This window comes from Panthera leo, chromosome C2 (assembly GCF_018350215.1).
Source record: "Panthera leo isolate Ple1 chromosome C2, P.leo_Ple1_pat1.1, whole genome shotgun sequence".
In the NCBI taxonomy this organism is placed as follows: Eukaryota; Metazoa; Chordata; class Mammalia; order Carnivora; family Felidae; genus Panthera; species Panthera leo.
Window position 1 is genome coordinate 75,320,408 of NC_056687.1, and position 20,749 is coordinate 75,341,156.

General features: G+C 44.3%; 1 protein-coding gene and 1 long non-coding RNA gene across 4 annotated transcripts in view; one reads left to right on the forward strand and one right to left on the reverse strand.

Moving 5' to 3' along the window:
• Positions 1-810: 810 nt before the first annotated feature.
• Positions 811-6,952, reverse strand: LOC122198921. Its single transcript, XR_006193223.1, has 4 exons — positions 6,821-6,952; positions 5,773-5,953; positions 3,380-3,570; positions 811-866 (listed from the first exon to the last, which is right to left on the reverse strand). It is a non-coding gene; the product is annotated as an uncharacterized LOC122198921 (long non-coding RNA).
• A 1,028-nt stretch (positions 6,953-7,980) lies between these two features.
• Positions 7,981-20,749, forward strand: part of MB21D2 (Mab-21 domain containing 2) — a 114,191-nt gene continuing 101,422 nt past the window's right edge. Inside the window, exon 1 of one of the 3 annotated variants that reach the window (XM_042902993.1) lies at positions 7,981-8,191. In XM_042902993.1, the coding sequence (XP_042758927.1) occupies positions 7,981-8,191 (211 nt within the window). Of the gene's footprint in view, positions 8,192-8,920; positions 9,179-20,749 lie in introns of those variants that run through there. The other 2 variants (XM_042902994.1, XM_042902995.1) reach the window with 2 other exon arrangements.

The window sequence follows — 20,749 nt, forward strand, 5'->3', positions numbered from 1 at the left end:
TAATTTCTTTCCTTACTAATCATGCTTTCAGCAATTACTACCTGAGATTTATAAAGTTGCTCTCTTCCAAAGTACTTAAAAAAAACTTCAGCCTAGATTTCTAGGACCAGACTTCTTCCATAACTGAGTTGTAAGGAAATAAATAGACTCCTTAAGGTTTTTACCAGAACCATGATTCCTTGTCTGCAAGTGCTTTACAAGCCAGCTCTAAAGGCCCATATATACATTCATCCTCACCTAGGCTTCTGAACTTCAAACCTTTGCTTCTAATTTTAGGGCCAGTTTTATTTTATAACCATTTGCAGCCTCTTATAAATACTTCCTGCGGTGCTTTCTTTGGGTATCTTTTGTTTCCTCTCATCCTGTGGGGAAAAGGATTTCTGGAGTCTGAACACACCTGCTGGGCCCTAGCTGGGCCCTAAGAACACAGAGGTCATATGTCTATGCCCCAGGGCCAAGCTGCTCAGTGAATGTCAGCAGCAGATCTTGCTTCCACCCCCCACCAGCAGCGAATAAGTGGCTATTAGCCACAATGTGCCAAGGAGGGGGTCTTAATGCACTTATAGATTCTCCTCTCCTGATCTCAGGCTAATTCTTTCAGAGCTGACTTCCTAAAAACAAAAGATTCTTGGAACGTCCTACCATGGAATGTCAAGCTGTGCAAGAATAGACTGGGGAAAAATAAACAAACAAACAAAATGTACCAAGAAATTGCACCCAGCACAAGATTGCTTTATTTGTCTTTTCATGACAGAGTTACAGTTTCAGAATGTCACGCCTGGATGATACCTTATTCTATTCATTTACACTTGAGGAAAAGGAGCTTCAGCAAAGAGGAGAGGCTTTTCCACCCATCATGGAACGAACTAATGGGCGAAAGCCAGGCTAGAATCAGTCTCCTGGTTTCCATTCCACTGATTCTATCTAAATGTATTTATTCATAATGCAGATCTATATGCCCCTGCTCCTCCCACAAAAAAGCCAAACAAACTTTATGAGGCAAATTATAATAAAATGCACATACTCATATCCCCAGGGCAGTTTAAATAGACATGAATCATTAGAAATTAAATAGAGGGGGTTGTAGGGTTTTCTTTTCTGTCTTTCCTCCTTTTTTATATTTCTATCCTTTTCTTTTTTCTTTTTACTCCTGTTTTCCCACTAGACTATGTAGAAGCACTGGAGAATCTATCTGAGGGTTTCTTTGTTTTGTGTGTGTGTGTGTGTGTGTGTGTGTGTGTGTGTTCACGCCCAAAAACTACTAATGGAGAAACCACAATATGAAGGCGGGGTCCAGGAAGTACACTTACAGTTGTGTGTGATAATGTTGTCAGAGCTGAAGGAGTGTCAGAGTTTTCCTCAGATGCCCTCTCTCCAGGTTTTGCAACTTGGAATTTAAAATGAGCTTTGGACCACAACTCAACCCACCAGGTCTCGGATGAGGGGAAATAACTCCTATTCATGTACTGCACTGGGCATGGGGGAAAAAAGCCAAGTTTTTCCAAATAAGCTTGTTATATGGTGCAGGATTTAGAGAATCATTTTTTTTATAAGCTTTAGAAAACAAAACAGGCATCATTGCCATTCCCTGCTCCATTTTATAGGTCTGCTCAGAGAGCCAGCTTCTATCATTATAAAATAAGTGTGTAAATAAATGTGCTAAAGGAAAGACCTTATTTTTCTTCTTTTTCCCTGAGAGCTTTTGGAATGGGGATTTGGGTGTGGGATGCCTGAGAGCTTTTGGAATGGGGATATGGGTGTGGGATGTGGGTGTGATGTCTGTGGCATGTCTATATCATGGGGTGGAAAAAAATAGCCTGCTAGAATAGGACAGTAGGGAAACCAGAAACAATGAAATATGAATATATTTTAAGCCTAGATAAAGCAAAACACAATCCTCAATCTTGGGTCCTTATGTGAAAATGGATATAAAACACCTTATGTGAAAAGTTCAGAACATAGTTCTGTTGTGCAGTGGATCCTTGTAGGAAAGGAGTTGTCAGTTATTACTTTAACTGACGAAGATTCATAGAGTCATAGCTTCTCAGAGCTGAAAGGCACCTCAGGGGTCAGAGTCAAAGCTCCTTACCAGCTCGGGAACCTTCTCTATTGTAACCCTGACAAGTGGGTAATGTGGTTCTGAACACCTCCTGTGATGCTGAGTTTCCTAATTCATAAGGCAGCATATTCTGTGCAGAGTGCCTCTCCTTGCTGGAAAATGCTTCTGTATCCTGAGCTGAAGCCTGTATTTCTGTAACTACCACCTGTCTCTCTGTGTTCCCCCCTCTATAGCCACCCAGAAAAAACACAAATTATTTTTCCCAGTGATAGCCCTTCATTCAATTATTCACAGAGAAACAAACCAAATATCTCTAGTCTGTACTGACAAGGTATTATGCTCTCCCCTCAGTCCGTGTCCCAGTATCCAAGGTCACAGGATACAACACAGCATTGGTGTGGAAGACACGTAGTTGGGCCCTTTGGCAAGTTTAAGGGCTAGAAGGGGATGGAACAGTGTCAAGAGATTGGTAAGTGGGACCCCCTCAGTTTCCTCAGAACAGTTGATGGAGTTAAGGCATTCATAGAAAGAGGATTTCTAGAGCAATTCATCACTTTCCTTTTTCTTGCCTGGTGTATGAGGTCAAGCAGACAGGGTTTCCCCCAAAGAAGGGAGAACTGAAATGTTTCATTAAGTTTTGTTAAGTTATTTTGTCAGAGAATTTATTGAAGAAATGGCCTGTGTTCAGATTTTAAGGTAGAGAGAAGAGGAATCGAAGGTTTTATTTGCCGTGATGGAACTTGAATTGGGCTTTGAGATCAGATTGTGCATACGGAATGCTGGGTAAAGTGTCAGGCTCTCTAAGACAGGAGAGATTGTTGGTGTTTTTCTGGATACTCAGTGGGTTGGGGACAACACAGTCCGTGAGGTTTGATGGAAAGAACCTGAGTTTGGGACTGCAACCAGCCACCTGCCTATTCAGTTCCTCTTTCATTCATCAAACATTTGTTGAACACCTACTGGGTGCCAACCCCAGTGATGGGCACTGGGAATGCATCTGCGATCAAGGTAGACATAGCCACTGCACGCATATAGCACACATTTTTGTGGGGGAGACAAGTTATCAGGCGCTTTAATGGCGTTTGTGAAAAAATAGTGACGGAACCAAAGGCAATGAGTGGCTGTAAAGAGCCCACGTGACCTAGACCTGGGCACGTGCAGGTGGAAGATGTTGGGGAAAAGCCAGTTGCAGGAAATGACTTCTAACTAGAGAGCTGAAGAAAGACAATTACTAGCTGGTGGCCTCACCAAAATCACCCTCTCTCTGAGCCCAAGTTTCTTATCTCTAAAATTGGAATGATAATAACAGTACTGACTCACCTGCTTTAGTGGAAGGTTGTGAGGATCCATAAACAGATTTTTTGTGATAAGTGCTATGTTGAACTGTAAAGTGCTCTATCATTGTAAGAAATGACAATTGTTAATAACTGTTATCAGATATTGTTATCTCCGTTCCTAGCTCCGTTTTCTTTCCACACGTACAGATCTGGCTCCCCTGAGGACAGCAGGAGCTACAAGAGAGAATAAAAGGACAGATTTGGGTGCAGAGATTTACGCTGCTACAGTTTCTTTATAGCTAGAGTCCCCAGGCCCTCAGGGCTACTGGTCACAGGGTTGAAGGCAAGGGTGGAACAGGGCTGTCTGAACCAGGTGCATGTGTCACATGGGGGTGCACTTCACTTGGGGGCTCACCTTGATAGAAAGGACAGACTGGGTCAAATGTTTATCCAGACTGTTCTGGGGACCTCACTAACATTTCCATGGCCCTGGTCTCACCAGAGGTAAAATTACCCCAACTGGGTTGCGTGCCTGTGAAAGCCTTTGTGAGATGCCAAGGGAATTCTGCTCAGCTAGTCCTGATGGTGGGGGAAAAGCAGTGGCCAAGCCATTTCAAGCATCAGCAATTCCTGGTTTACTGAGATTTAACTTTTAAGAGCAATAAGTGCATTTTGCCCGAGGGCTAGTCTTTTTGTTTTATTAATTCTGGTCAAATTTCAGGGGATTTTTTTCCATGCCCCCTCTGGTGGCCTGGAGACATAATAAATATTTACTAAATTTGAAGTTAGTTTGAGAGCTAGAAACAGCACTGTCTACGTAGGCACCTCCGCTTTCCCCTTCTGTGCCAAGTTGTCTTACCTGCAAAAAGAAATGGAGATGGCAGATGGGATTTTATCCCTTGTCTCTCTACCATCAACATCCCACATGTCTGTGATGCTTGTCTTTCTTTTTCCTGCCTCCATTTTCAAATCCAAGAAGCTTGGGCCAATTCTATTTGTTAGGCTTTTATTGACAATCTAACCACCCTAGAAGGCCAGATCTTGTAGCCTGGGCTGCTATTTAAATCTCCATCAGACCAGAGCAACTTTGTTTAAAATTACATTTTGTTAATCCATCATGTGGATGTGGAGCTTGCTATTTTTAATACATGCTCTGAACAGCCCAGTTATTCATGGCTGAGAGTTTGCCACAGAACTTTAGAGCTGAATTTAAAAACAAACAGCCCCAGAGAAGCAATATTCAGAATGCTTCTTTCACAAGCTAATAAAATTTGGGAGTGGGGAAGTAGAGGGGCAAGTTTCACCTCTAGTGGGACAGCAGCTTGGAAAGGCAGTGAGTTTCTTTGCTCTGTTTGAGGCTAGGGGAGCAAGTAAAGGAATGACTCTCTTTGGTGCTTGTTTAGATGGCAGACTCCATTGACCTTTCCCGAGTCATTTGTCAAAATTCTGGAAATGGGCACTTTTATTACAGGACTGTGACACTCTGTAATATCTTTTGATAATTATTCTCTCTCTCTTCACTCCCCCCACCCCCATTTCCTTCCTTTCTTTTACACAGGGGGAGAAAAGGCATGAAAATAGAAGTACTGAATTAAATTCTAGCAGAAATACCTGTATTTATAACAATTCTTAAGTGATTGTTGGGAAACCATAGATAGTTTACACTGGATGTTTAATGGTAGCAAAAATCACCTAAATGTTGACTTCTTGGACTTTGAGGAATGATATTAATTTGTTAATTCATTCATTCACTCATTCATTCAAACATACTAATTAAGGTCATAACATGGGCCAGGAACTGTATCAAATGCAGTGTTTACAAAGCTGGAGAGACCCAGCATTTGCCCTTGAGGAGCTCATGAGTTTACTAGGGTCCAAAGATTAAAAAGCCTCCCAAGAGACCAATTCAGGAAATTATGGTTCCTGATCCTCTTTCTTATTTTGCCAATTCGACAAGAGATATTTATGCCACCTTATCAGAGTACTATAAGAGCATATAAAAGATATTTCATTTTCTATTCAGGACATTCTGTAAATATATAGGCTCATTAAAGGTCAATGATTCATAGAGTACGGATCTGGCTCATGTAAAGTAGAACAGACAATGTAGAAGAACAGAGAGACCATTTATTGACTCACTCACCCAAAACATCCAAGGCCCAGGGCTAAGGCACAATTAGAGCAATTTCTGCTAACTACCTGTTTTCTCTCGGTGAATAGAAGTATCACAAAAAAAGGTAGAAACAAGAGAAGAGCAAATGCCTTATTTATGCTTTTGGAAATCAACAAAGACAAAGTGTCTTGACTTTTTTTTTTGCCTGAATTATTTCAAACTGCTATCATGTAGGTTGGAGGTTATTACTTGCATGGGTGAACTAGGATCTTTCCGATCCATGGAATGACTGTGCCTCAGCCAGCTGTCTTACAGATGCTTACCATTGATCATGAGAGAAGCACTGACAGATGGGAGCAGATCGATTTGTGTTGGAGTTCCAATCACTTGCATAGTGTATACCACGGCCCAGGTAATGGTAATAACCCTCTCAGATGAGAAGTCAGGGCCATATAGCAGACCCGCAAAACCCAGCATCTATTTGGTCAGGTAACTTCTTTAATACTGAGTGGGTGAGAAAGCTTGTTTCAAAGAAAAGGAAACCAAAAGCAAATATAAAGTAACTGGTTTTGCCAAAGTTCTTCACTCATTTCTTGATTCAATAAACTTTGAGGACCTTTGTACAGGGCTAAATGCTATGGGAAATACGAAGATGGTTAAGATGTAGTAGTCCTTCTCCTAAAGAATCTCATTGTTTCAAACTTGTGTCAACCATGAAAAAGCAAGGTCAAAATTGATCAGTGCCACATAAGTTTCCAAAAGGGTGTGAGGGAGATTCTAAGGAGAGAGACTTTGCCACCAGGTTGAGGGGGGAAGGGTTAGGGAAAGCTTTCAGGAAAGTGCAGGTATGGAATTGGCTTTGGTGTAAAGTTGGGAAGAGAGTAAGGAGGAGGGAAATTCCAGGGAAATGTCAGTGGCCAGATCTGTGTTTTATAAATATCACTGTGGCAACAATATGGAGAACAGGTTGGAGAAGAGAAAGAATTAAGTTTATAATAACAGTAACAGTAGCTAACATTTAATTTATTGCCTATTATGTCAGGCATTGCACTAAGGGCTTGCCCAACTTTATCTCATGTAATCATTAAAACGACTTCTGAGATAGGAATTACCACCTCTATCTTATAGGGAAAGGTATGACAGAACCCAGACTAACAAAGAGCTTGTATCATTGGCAGTGAACACTTGTAAGAAAATGAAAAGGGTCCTTCCTATCTGAATCAGGGACTGTGGAACAGAGGAGATGGATTGTAGAGAATTAGGAAGACAACCTGTTTCCAAGAACCAATAGGCCTTTAGAGTGAGTCAAAAACCTCATAAACACTAAAAACCTCTGTGAGATTCTATTCTGCCTGAAGGACTATGACTTACATGGAACCTGCCTTGTGAAGTAAGTTACAATGCCATTGTAAGAGGTCCCTTGTCTTATCACTGTCCACCCAGATTCTGGCACTCTGCCTGGCAAATGGTGGGTGCTCAAATGGTGTACGTTCCTTGAGAGAATGCTCACCTCATCATTCAACATTCATTGGAACCTTGGGTAATTCATTCTGCCCCCCTTCCCCCACCCACACCAACCATTTAGTTTTTCTATCTTCATATTAGAGCAGACTGTGCCTCATTAACTCATTATATGTTAAGTTGAATAAGGTGTTATCCTGGAAAATTAATTACCTAGGGCAAAGATAGGGATACTGTAGTGGCTAATGGGAGTGTCTATATGGCACGTGGGGGCACTTTTTGGATACGTTTAATTCTATCATGTTTCTCAATCTGTGCAGAAAAGGGCAGAAGATTGGTTTCTTATTTATTCCTTAAGGCAGTTTCCTTCACCACCTAAAGGCATTGGGGATTTTGAGATGGAAATGCTCCCAATGAGATGTCCTCCTTCAGAACACCGCCCTTAAAATCAGACAGAGGAAGACTCCCCCCTCCTTGAATGAGCTTGGCAAGCCCTGCCCCCAAAGGGGGTGGAGGTAGGGAAAGAATAGTCCACAACTCTCACGTCTGCTTGAGTACAGATTGGCAAATGGCATAGGCGCGCAGACCTCTGTCATTTATTTATTTTTCTTTCCACTGGGTGCGCTGTCCCTTTAAATGGGGACGCTGGTGCTGGCTCCGTAACACCGGAGCCGGCAGCTTGTTGATTTCAGAGCTGGTGAATTTCACATTGTTTCCACTTCACTTTCCTCGCTCCGGGGGGAAGCTCCGGTTGGCTGTAAGACCACTGTCGCCTCTGCCAGCCGGGGCCAGGGGAGGGCAGGGACCTGCAGCATCGGGGCCCGCGTGGGGCCGCAGGGAAGGGTGTCGGGGCCACACACGCACCCTCGCTGCAGTCAGCTGCTGCCGAAGCCCGGACGCCCGGAGCGCACGGAGCCGGGACCGCCCGCCCAGACGCCCGCCCGCCAGCCCGCCCACGGGCCGGGGCCGCAGCCAGGGAGCCGGCGAGGGGAGGAGGCCCGGGGGGGGCGGGGTGGGGGGCGGGGGTGGGTGCTGCCGCCGCCGCGGAGCTGCTACTCGGCGCGTTTTGCATGAAGATGGCGGCTCCCACCGCCAGCAAGGCAGCGTCCCTGGGCTGTAACAACAAGCCAACGTTCCCGGAGCTGGATTTCAGGTCGGGAGCTCGGGTGGAGGAATTGAACAAACTCATCCAAGAATTCACGAAGCACGACCAGCGGGAATACGACGACCAGAGAGCGCTGGAGATTCACACAGCCAAGGATTTCATCTTTTCCATGCTGGGTAAGCAGGAAAAAGGGGGAGGTGTGTGCGCGCGCGCGCGTGTGTGTGTGTGTCTGTGTCTGTGTGTGATGAGAAGAGGGGTAGAGAACCCATTCCCCCTTTCTCGCACTCTCTCTCCTTCTGGCTTTCCTTCCCGGAGCCGGGTGCCTGTGGTAGAACCCATCCCTGTTCCGCTCTTCCCTTCTTTCTCGCCGCAAGCCGAGCTGCCTTCCTTAGTATACTTTGCGCCGGGTCCCCTTCTAACCCCGTTCGCTGGCTCTTTTGTTAATTTCTCACCGGCCAGGGGCTCGTAGGCAGGTGAAGAGTTGGTGGTGAAACCTCGCCCTGTTGGGGGGAAGCCCCTGGAAACCGCGTGGTCCAGGTGAGACCCCGAGGCGCCTTTCGATGAAGAGATTTGGCTCCGGAGGTTCGGACCTGCGCCTTCCGAACGCCGACTCTCGGGTCCTGGCCAGAGCCTGGGGCGCGGAGACCGCGCAGGGCTCTGGCTCCGCGCCCGAGCGACAAGTTGCTTCTCTAGTCTTGCGGCGCGGCGCTGTCATGCCAAGCCCCCGGTGACCAAACTTGTTGGGTGTTCCCTAGTAACCCGCTCGAGTAGGCTGGGCGCCCGGAGTTCCTGCAACTTTGATTTGCAAATCGACTTCCCTTTGAAGCGCTCGGAAGCATTTCCTGTGCTTCTCCGGGGCTCTTGCAGAGCTCGGAATTCCTCACTCCCAGCTCGTAAATGACAAGGCTCTGAGCTCGGACCCCAAGAAGCGCCAGCCCCCTCCTCTTTGTGTAATTTCCCTGCGCTGGTCCAGAGAGGCGCCCTTAGTTTCGAATCCTGGAGACCTCGGGGGTTAGAATAATGCCGCTACTCCCACCCTCAAGCCGGGCACCTAACAGGTCCCTCAACAGATTGTCGGATGGTGTGTAAAGGGTAATCATGAAGCCGACCTGGAGAGCAAATCCCCCTTCAAGTGTCCTATCGTTCGAATTATTACTGCTGAGGTACATAGCGTGAGTGTCCGCTGTTGGGGGCTTCCTTCCACGTAGCTTGCAGCCCCACCAGTGCAACCTTGGGGGCATGCAGTACGTGGCCTGGCCGTTAACGTTTCGCAGAACTGGGACTCGAGTGTGGCGCTGCCCTAACACGGGGCTCTGTGCCCTCTACAAATACGTCCTCAGCCAGTTTTCCAGGTCGTGGAAAATTTTATTGAAAAAGGGCTTGAGGAAAACAGCGCTTTTTGCCTTCCTGCTACCATTTACTTGGATGTCAGCTGGCTGGCTGTCGTTGCTGGTGCTATCATGGGGTACCTTCTTCTCTCGTTTTCTTGCTCCCAGAGCCCAAGTCCAAGTCGGGGGTAATACAGATTGAACGTGTGGGGGGCTGGTAATAGTAACGCTTTGGGAAGTTGGAGAAAGTCTGTGGAAACTTGGGGGTGGATTTCACCCTTTGCTCCAGGCTGCCCAAGCGGATCCTAAATTGTGTAGGACGTTGAAAAGCTCCCTATTGAGATACTCGACCATTCAACTGTTTAGATGAATTAAATGTATTTCTTTCCTTTTTTTTCTTTTTTAAACAACTCCCTAACCTGGTGGGAGTGAGCTTCCAGATCTGAAAACAAGTATAGTGATTGTCAGGAGGGTGGGGATATGCAGAGAAGGCTCAGGGCAGTGATTTCAGCTGCTTAATCATGGCCTTTCTCTTTGACATAAATAATGGAAGTCTGCCATTGTGTTGTTAGAGCCCCCGCATCAATTCCGATGTCTCCTGCTCTAGACTGTTTTCTAGAGAAAGGTGGTGGGTCACCATCACTCAGAATAGTCATGGAACAAAAAAATGGGTGGGTGTGGGGAGGGGTAAGTTTAACTATACCCTGCTCATTAGGAGCTTCTCTGCTAACCCCATGGCGGAGACACTGATTTAGCAAAGCCTTCACCCAGATGTGAAGGGTAAATGATTCTGGGGTGCTTCATATATACATGTGTTTAATGTCACCAGAGGCATTGTGCTGACAGGTAAGCTAAATTCCCTTCTATTCCTTTTTATCCGGTTGACCTTGCAAGGGAAGGCTTTCTTGCCCCCCCTGGGAATTTGCTATTTCCACCTGCAGGAGAGAAAATTCAGGAGAGTGTCATTTAAGCCTTTTGCCCCTCTGGACACTAGAAGGCAGATGGCCAAATGAGCTTGCCTGTGTGTGGTGCTGCATTCATTTGTGAGTTCCTTGCTTTCCTTTAATGAGGTGCTGGCTGCTCTAGACAAGTGAAGGTTTGGCGACAGCCAGGGTCCCCGTGTGGATTTACTTTTTCTAAAGCGGATTTTCGCTTGGCTTAAAAAACAAAATCTCTTTTTGTGCACTTTGTTTCACTTGCCACACAGCCTTGAGTCTTTCATGAATATGCAAATGAGGTGTCTTAATGACCCTCAGCTTGTTAAGGTGTCACTGGGGTGGCACCAGGCCCTTATTTCTGGTAGGTTTTTTTTTGGAGGGGGGGTGACTCCTCTTGGCTTTGTTCTGCTTCTATCTGAGCTGGCTGTACCTGAGGATTGTCAGCAGTTTAAAAACATTATCCCCTCACACAGAATGAAACAGTAGAGGAATTTGGTGCAAGCACCTTTAGTGGAGCTGTGGATAACATTACTTCTGGTTTTAGGCAGCTGGGGGAACAGCCTCTCTCTGTCTATAAGATTGTTAGTCTGGACCCTAGCCCCCTTCTCAGGCCGTTTTTGTTCTGTCTAGTTTGGAGGCAACTTTATGCAGAAGAGTATAGTGGTGGTAGGTAGTTGTCATAATCAGTGACCTGTCAGCACCAAGAAAGTCCATTGTCCTATCAAAGCAGGGTTCTTAATAGGCCTTGGGGTTGATCTGAGCCTGTTGGTGGTCATTGTGGTCTCTGTGATCTTCCTGACATTCTGTGTTTGTACAGAGATTCTGATTCCTTTGAGGCAGATGTTGGCTGGAATCATCTAGACTCACTCTTTATTTCTCTACACCTTGGTCTTTTAGGAGAATGATTGCTGTTATTATCTAGTTAATATTTGAGAGCCCAGATTGTGTGAGAGGCTGGCAGTGCATAATAAACACCATTTATCAAAATTCAGGGAAATTGCAAGAGTTCATTAATGTTTTAATAATATTTGGTATTTGCATAATGTCTCTGCTAGCTCTTTTGTTATCTTCATTCCCTGGTGAGGTTGGATGGAGACTGGTTGTGTCCCCATTGAACAGATGCAGAACAGGAGGTATGCAGGACCTATAGAAGCCAGGAAGGAGCCAAGTGGTCACTTACCCTACAGTCCAAATGGTAGATACCATGGCATAGTTATTAGAATAGCTCTCATTTACTGATTGCCTTCTCAGGGCCAGGAACTTCCCACAGTCGTAGGAGTAGGTATTGCTTTCCCATTACACAGATGAGGGTATTGAAATTTACTAGGGTTAAGACACATCTAGGGTCTCATGGCTAATAAATGGTACTGATAATGCTCAAACTCACAACAGCCTGCCTCTAATAAGACATATTCCTTTTCTCTACTGGAGAAACTATTAAGAATAAATGCATTAAGTGCAGAGTACAGGCTTTGTTTACAAAAATTGCTACCTCTTCTTTTAAGATTTTGTTTCTGATTTCAGCTAGAGTGTTAGGGTGATCCAAGCAGCGTCTGAGCTGATTTCTTGAACAGTCTGAGTTCAAGTATTTTATTCCATAATAAAGTCACTTGTTTGAATTTCTGTTTGAGAAAATAATGGCCATTATAATAAAATGTTAAAATCTGTAGTTCTGGTCATAGTTCTAGTCTGCCTCTTTGCTAGTGGGGTGGTCTTAGATTTTTTGTCTACTAAACATGGGTAACGGTAATGAATCATTTCTGAATTGCGTGTGAATGTGAAGTCACTTTGTAAACTGAAAATGAATGTATACATTATTTTATTGTTTATTTAAAGACATGGGCATTATTCAAAAATCTAGTGAACTTAACCTGGAATTATTTCTGCAGGTTGGTATTAGAACTAGGGAGCACAGTCAGAGGCAGCCGAGGAGAATATAGGTTCTGGCTATAGAAGGCATGATTAATTCTAACATGCACTGCCATTTTTTAAGTTCATACCATGCTCTGGCCATGGTGCTAACTACTTTGCATAAATCCATTAATTTGTGTTATTTTCTTCCAAAAACTTTGTGAGGATAAATATTATCATGCCTGTGCATTTAACATATACTTGCTGATTGTTATACTGCTTGCCAAACAGGATGCAGGGTCCTGAGGGATAGCATAGTGAGTAGAGACTTTGAGAAATTCTTATGGGCCCTTGGAGACCCCTCCCTCTTCTCCTTTGCCCACTACCTGGAGGAAAGTGGTTAAGTAGTTTGCTGGCTCTTGTCTCCTTTTAGGTCCATAAATACATTGTAGCCACCTGAGAATCCTACAGTGTAGTGCTTCTGAGTTGCTGCCAGATCTATCATATTTTTTTTTTTTTTTAAATTTTTTTTTTTAACATTTATTTATTTTTGAGACAGAGAGAGACAGAGCATGAACGGGGGAGGGTCAGAGAGAGAGGGAGACACAGAATCTGAAACGGGCTCCAGGCTCTGAGCAGTCAGCACAGAGCCCGATGCGGGGCTCGAACTCACATACCGCGAGATCGTGACCTGAGCCGAAGTCGGACGCTTAACCAACTGAGCCACCCAGGCGCCCCTATCATATTTTTAAGTACTTTCTGTGTCTTCAGAGTAGACCCTTTTGAAGCCCCATCTTTCCAGTGTTTGAATGTCATTTTTCTCCTAATGAATATATCCAGCAGTATTTATTGAGGGAGTTTATTCTGCTGTTGCTTTGTGGGCCCCCAAGTCTTGGTAAGTCCCTTAGAGTTCTGGTCACTAATGTGCTGTATCGGTGTAACAGTCAAGATCATATTTGAAGTCTGCTCTGGTGCTGAAAGTATTAGGCATCTAGGTCAGGGAGAGCCCTCCGACCATTTATCTTTGCTGCTCGTTGGGGTTGGTTTCAGTTCTCCCTCTGTGGTTCTGGGCACTGCTGACCTTCATCCTTGACAGAGGAGCCCTAGAACTGTTGATGATTTCTGAGTCTCCCTTGATGCCTTGTTCTGTCTGCTACCTATTGGATTAATGCATCGTTTGTGATTAGACTGGACCCCTTATGTTTACACAGAAATATTGGATTCTTTCTTGTTAAACTGAGAACTTGTTATTGAATATTAGCTCTTTAGACTCTCCTGCAGCTTTTTTTTTTTTTTTTTTTTTTAACAATTTGGAATCTCTGGTCCCCTTTCAGACCTATTGAATCAGAATCCCTAGAGATCTCCAAACTGTCTGATCAGCACTCTGACATCCTGTCCTGTGTGAGGCCTGATGCCACTCATTTTCCATCCACCAGAGCTGCCCCTATGCACAATGAACATGATCCCAGTTGGCTGGAGGCTAGACCCAGGCTGCTGAGCCTAATGGTGGATATCTCCTGTTAATTCTTGTAAACGGAGTCCTTCCACTTGGGATAGAGGCAGGGAGGCATGGCGATTGAGATGATTAGGGTGTTCACTCTGCACGAGAGGTTGTGATAGGGCTTTCCATCATTGTATCACTGAATCGCCACCATAACCCTCTGACGTCAAGAACTACAGGGGAAAATTCGGGAACTTCCCAAGTTTACCAACAAGGAAGTGGCATAGCTGGGACTTCACTGGAGTCAGGCTGCTGCAAAACCCTTGCTTTTGACAACGACATTGCTCACTCTATGGTCAGGAGTGGGAGGAGGCCTGGATGCTGGCCCTGACTCATTCAGTTATTTGCTGTGTGACTTTGGGCAAGTCACTTAGATTCTGAGCCTCAATTTCTGAGTGTGTAAGCTGGGGCTAATAATTATAGCTATCTCCTGTGTTCAGGTGCCTTCACTTCTGGATCTGAAAACTTTTGTGCAGGACAAACAAAGGACGTTTCTAAATTCTGGTACTGGCTCTGTTTTGTACTGTGTAGTATGTGTGTTTCCCTGAGTAAGTCTCCTAACCTCTCTGGAACCTCTTTTTGCCCCTTTTCCAATTATATAATATACAAAGAATAAACTAAAATCATTCCTCAATTTGAATCACTATTAATATTTTGACATACACTTTTTCCCTAGACATGTATGTTTATACACACACTTATACCCACTCATGCTTACATGAACACAGTCTTATATCTTACGCATACATGATTTCTCTGGGTAAATTTATCCATATTCTGTCATCTACCACACTTTAAAAAAAAAAATATTTCTTTTTATTTTGAAAGAGATAGCAAATGGAAGAGGGGCAGAGAGAGAGAGAGAATATCCTACACATGCTCTGTGCCATCAGCACAGAGTCCGATGCAGGGCTTGAACTCACGAACATGAGATCATGACCTGAGCCAAAGTCAAGAGTCCGCGCTTCACCAACTGAGCCACCCAGGTGCCCTGACCACACTTTAGAAAAAGGAGTTCTAAACTAAAACCTGTGGACAAATGTTCTCCTAGTTTCTTCATTCATCTTTTATTTCAGGAGATACTGTTTGAGAACTTAAATCACATTCTGTGATTTAATAATTGGGGACGTTGAACCTTGACATTGTCGACTTGTGAGGATTTTACCTGCCTTTTACTGCCATCTTCTCTCTTTGTGTTTGCATGTTCTGTGTGGTCACAGAATACTACCCATATTTCTCACTTCCTTCCTTTGCCTAGACTGTTTTCTCTATGAGGATTTCTTAATCTAGGTCCATGGAAGTAATAACATAGAGTCTGTGAACTTGAATGGAAAAAATTACATCTTTATTTTTATTAATGTCTAACTGAAATATAGCATTTTCTTCCATTATAAAAGCAGGTAATAGATCATAGTGGTATTAGCAGTACCTCTATTTTTTCCTTTCGTGCTAATGGAAATCAGATATTTTCATTTCATGTTAGAATCCTTGCAGATATCTCAAAAAATTGTTTATCGCTGCTTTGAAATTATTGTGTCTCTTAGACTTGCTGCTAGGTTTTATTTAATGCATTAATAAAGTCACATGTACTGTATCACAGATTTACTTTTTAAATGTATATTTGTGCTTTAATATTGATTTTCTATAGGGGCACCAGGGTGGCTCAGTCGGTTGAGCATCCAGCTCTTGATTTTGGCTTGGGTCATGATATTGATGACCTCAGGGTCATAAGATTGAGCTCCAGTGTCGAGCTCTACACTGAGCATGGGGCCTGCTTGGGATTCTCTTTCTTCCTCTGCCCCTCCTTTGTACATGCTCTCTCTTTCTCTCCCTCCCTCTCTTTCCCTCTACCCCTCTCCCCAACTCTTGCTCTCTCTCTCTCTCTCAAAAAAAAAAAAATATATATATATGTATATATGTTATATATATACATACACACAGGGAGAGAGAGAGAGAGATTTTCTTTAAAGCCTTATGTAATTTTATCATTTTCATCTAAATATACTATTTTTGCAGGTGTCCATAGGCTTCACCAGCTTGTCAAGATAATCTGTGTCACAGAGACAGTTAAGAGTTTTAGCTCCTTTTTTTTAAAGTTTATTTACTTATTTTGAGATAGAGAGCATGCATGCAAGCAGGGGAGGGGCAAGAAGAGAGAGGGAGAGTGGGGGAGTGAGAGAGAGAGAGATCAAGAGAGAGAATCCCAAGCAGGCTCTGCTTTTAGTGCAGAGCCCGACATGGGGCTTGATCTCAAGAACCTTGAGATTGGGACCTGAGCCAAAATCAAGAGTTGGATGCTTAACTGACTGAGCCACCCAGGTGCCCCAAGAGTCTCGGATTCTAAGCAATGACACTTTACCTCTGCTTTGTCTTCTTCTTCCAGCTCCAGCTCCAATGCCACTTGACTCATGAAGCTTTCCTAAAAGTCTCCAAGGAGAAGACAATTTACCTTGCCTTTGTGTTCTCCTAACACCTGGTCCCCTTTTATAGCCCTCAGCATGTTCTTCCCCATGCTAGGTTAAAGAATCCAAGGCTTATTTATCTTTGCAGCATTCAGTGGCGTCAGGTACACAGTAGGTGCTCGCAGAGTGTTAAGTGATTTGATTTCTGTGTGAAGCTTCAAGGAGTGAACACTTTCTGACATTGTCTCTGAATCTTCCCTCCTGTAAAGCCATGCTAAATCATCTTTTCTGGAGTCAAGGAAATCTTGATCTAATCTTTTTATTTAATAGGAGAAAATCTAGAAAAGCTATTTTTCTAGATTCCAAGAATAGTAGCCTTAAGACTGATTGCAGGGCAATTTAAGAAGTGTCCCAACTGATGGCTGTAGCTTATTGAACAGAAGCAGCAAACAGTGAGTTGTGGGAATGTCCCTTTCTCTGTAGACCCTGACTGTTCTTCCACAGCCATCTGGGGTAGTCATGGAACACCTGTATGCCTGCCTTTGGGGCTTTACAAAATGCAGAGAGGGGTGTAAGTCCTCTTTCCCAGGAAGGTGTTTCCTATGCTTATCAGTCAACCTCCAGATGTCTGGATGCCAATTTCTAGCAATTCTTTATTTTTTATTTTTTTTTAATGTTTATTTATTTTTGAGACAGAGACAGAGCATGAGCAGGGGAGGGGTAGAGAGAGAGAGCAGGACACAGAATCCGAAGTAGGCTCCAGGCTCTAGCTGTCAGCACAGAGCCTGAGCATGGAGCTCGAACTCACAAATTGTGAGATCATGACCTGAGCTGATGTCGGATGCTTAACTGACTGAGCCACCCAGGCGCCTCTCTAGCAATTCTTTATTATAAACGGCCATTATTTGCCATCCATAATAATTTAACCATAGGGCAGTGCTTTATAGATTACAGTACATATTCATATTTGATGTGGTATAGTATTATTCTCTGAACAGTCCTTTGAGAATGGTTGTGTAGGAAGTATTAGCCCTCATTTACAGATTGGGGTCCTGAGACTCTGGAAGGTGTTATCACTTAGTTGGAGGTCCTAGCGTAAGTTGTAGAACAGGACTCAACCCAGATCTCAAGTGTTTTTTTGTTATAGCACACGGTCTACAAAGAGCTCGTGTGCATTCCTACCTTTAGACATCTAAGGGTTCTGGGGTGAGTCTGACAAGGGCAAGGGTGAGTCAGACAAGGGCAAGGGTAGCCATTTTCATTCTTCTCTGGGCTTTTCTGCTCTCCCCTTGGGCCAAGGATATATAGTGAGATTGCTGAGATTGGAATGGGTAAGTACATGCCCCATGGGTATACATTCTCCAGGTCTGATTGTTAGGCCTTGCCCAACTGGTTCTTAGGGTCCGTGACAGTGTTCACAACAGACCTGGCTGAGTACTTACCAGCTGAGTAATCTCTTTAAGGACATTTGTAATTATGCTGTTCTGTGAGGCTCTGTCTAGGAAATAGCTGTTTTTTTATCCACTTAAGTGTCTTTTCATAAATGCCCTCTGCAAAAGATAAAGAGACAGATAACTAGGTACAGCGTCCCTATGAACAAAGCTAACACTGGGAGCTGTTGTTCAATTTGTCTTTTTAAAATATTTTTTCCTGAACGCAAGAAGACATGATTACTGTTTGTAAGTTAAGTCAGCAATAGGAGGTGGTATAAGTTTTGCTTAGATTTTTGTTTCTTCTAACTAGTGTTTGAATATCTACAGGGTGTATTGAATGGTGTAAGCATTCATTCATAAATTCATTCAACATATGCAGGAGTGCCTACCGTGTCCTAGTGTTAATTACTGTAGTGCAATTACTATGTAAGTGCACAGAGTGGTGAGTAAGAGAAGCGAGGTCACTGCCTCCGTGGGACTGATGTTCTCTGGGGGATTCAGCAAGATTTAAGCATGCCAGTAAATAGGGATGCGCGCTATTAAAGAGGAACAGTATGTTATGACGGAGGGTATAACTGGGTGGGATGGAGTGAAGAGTCGGAGAGTAGAGCTCTGTGAAGCAGAGACATTTGAAATGGAAAGATAAGAAGGAGCCGACCATCCAAAGCAAGCCTATGTAAAGGAGTATTCTAGGTAAACAGAACAGCATGTGCAGAGACCCTTAGGTGGGGGTAAATTGGAAAGCAGTTTTCAAGGCTGCTTAAATTATAGCAAGTCTGATCTGGCCTCTGCAAGGAGGACTGGTCTCTGTTCAGATTAGGCCTGAGGTGGAAAGAATGGGTTGCCCACCTTGGAATGTAGGGAGCTTCCTACAGGTAGAGAGGTTTTTCCAGGTGGACCCGCCCTTTGGCTAGGCACTTGCTTTCCGTATTCAGGGATTAGGGGGAGGGGGACAATGTAGAAAGGTTGGATTACAGGTCCTCAAAAGGCCCTTTGTAGTTGTGTAGATTCTCTGATTTCACCTCTGATAGCCGTAGGCTAGAAACAGTGAGTCCTATATTAGATGATTTATGGGTCAAACTGCAGTTTTCATGGGCTAATAATAAGCCTTCTATGTATCTAGTCCTCCACAGTTTACAAGATACTTCCATATGCATGATCTCATTTTGACTGCTCACAACAACCCTCTGAGGTAGGTGTTTTTTGTGTGTCTATTTTAACGTAGGAAGAAACCCATGAAACCCATGGTCGAGAGAAGTTAAGTAATTCACGGCCATTAAATGGTTCAGGTGGGATCCACCTCGAGGCCTTGGCAACTCACCCCCAGATTCTTTGTATTATGCTAATTCTAAAAACCTTTCCCCCTGCCCCCACCCCCTTGTGTCTCAGGATGTGGAGGGGGTAGGATTTCTGCACCAGGGAGGCCTTGCAGGGCCAGGAGGAGGAACCCAGCCAACGGACATGCCTGTTATGGGTCTGCACGTGCCTGTTATGGGTCTTCAACTTGTAAGCACTTTCTAGGCGGCTTCAAGATCACCCTGTTAGCAGCCACAGCTGTTCTTCATAGCAGCTGCTTGTGCGGATTGGGTTGTGATTAATAAAGGGAACTCAACAGTTTGTTCTTTCAGCTGTGCCCTTGGTGTGCACAGCCTGCTTTCAGAAAGGCTCTGTTTTGGATTCGGAACAACGCAGCCCTAACGGTGCACGGTGCCTGAGGGACTCCTGACCCTCCCGTGAGAAGGGGTGGTCCCTCCAGATCAGGGCTGGTGGGCCTTTGGACCTTGGTCCTTGGTCTCCGAATCAGGGATGCTGGGGTGCAGGGTGGTGCACAGGGGTATGGGATCACACTCAGCCTCTTGTCTAAGGGGGGGGGGGCGCTGCCCCTAGATGCCTGCCTGGCCTGTCATTGCCCGCCCCCCTCCCAGATTGCCCGCCCCCCTCCCAGAGTTTCTCCCACAGTAGGTCTGGGATCTGGCCTGAGAAAGGCATTTCTACCAAGTTTCCAGGCGATGCAGCTGCTGCTGGTCCAGAGTCCATAATTCAAGAACCAACGCTGGGGAGCCAGGACCGATCAGACTTTGGAAGTTTTAAGACACCCGGTGATGGATCTGGATTTTTACATGAAATCTCCAGATTTTTAAATATTGAGATTAGAATCAAATATTAAAGGAACATCATGCAGTTTAAAACTGGAGGTCAAATAGTACACTGTGGCTGCCAGTGTATCACCTCTGATCTGAATACTTTCAGAGAAATTCATGCGCTGTCTGCTCTGGAAACTGAGGCCCAGGGAGGGGCAGTAGTTCATCCATAGCCTGTAGCTAGTTTGGGGGCAGAATCTTGACTAGACCCCAGGTGACCTGTCCACCTGCTGTGTGTGTGTGTGTGTGTGTGTGTGTGTGTGTGTGTGTGTGTTGGTGTTAGTCCTAGTATACTGTCTCCCAAATAAATTTTCCCTTTGAGCAGAAACACTGTATAACTTTGAAAATAATAATCACACTGAAATAATTTTTTACCGAGTTCCAGGCACAGTTCTAAATACTTTATACTTCATGTGTGTTAACTTAGTTAGTCCTAATAACAAACCTATGAAGAAAGGTTATTCTTCCTATTCTTATTTTCTGATGAGCATTCTAAAGCACAGAGAGGCTAAATTTTTGCCCAATGTCACAGAGTTACTGGTAGAGTCAGGATTTGAACCCCAAAAATCTAGCTTCAGGCAGAGAGCAGCAAATCATTACGAACCTTCTTTTGTATTTCATTAAACAAACAAACAAAAACCCTTTCCTTCTGCAAAATGGAAATCACTGTTGGGATATTACAGTTTTAACTAATGCTGCTAGGAAACTTAGAAATTAGCTGGCCTGAGTTCCTCCCTCCCCCATTTTACAGAAGTGGAAATGGAGGCCCATAAAGGAGAGGAGACTTAATCATCTTGACACTGATTTTACTTTTGGGCAGAGTGGAGGTTAGGTAAGTGTCCAACAAGTGACTGGTTCCTGAGAAAGGTGCTTACCCCTGAGATGGGTCACTCAGTAGCCTTTGCTCCTGAGGAAGGGTCTGCCTCGGTTTGAAGGGAGGGTGAGGCACTGAGAGGGCTGTGCTTTAGGCACAGAGTATTCCCTTGCCCCAGAGCCACCTTGTATCATTTGAAGGTCTCTTAATTGCTATTAGGTGAAGGATGCTAAATAAATAACCTCACAGGCACAGTGTATTTCTGGTCTGTCGTGTTTGCCTTTGTCTTTTGATTGTTCCTTGTCTCTCCCTGTCCAGTTTCTTTC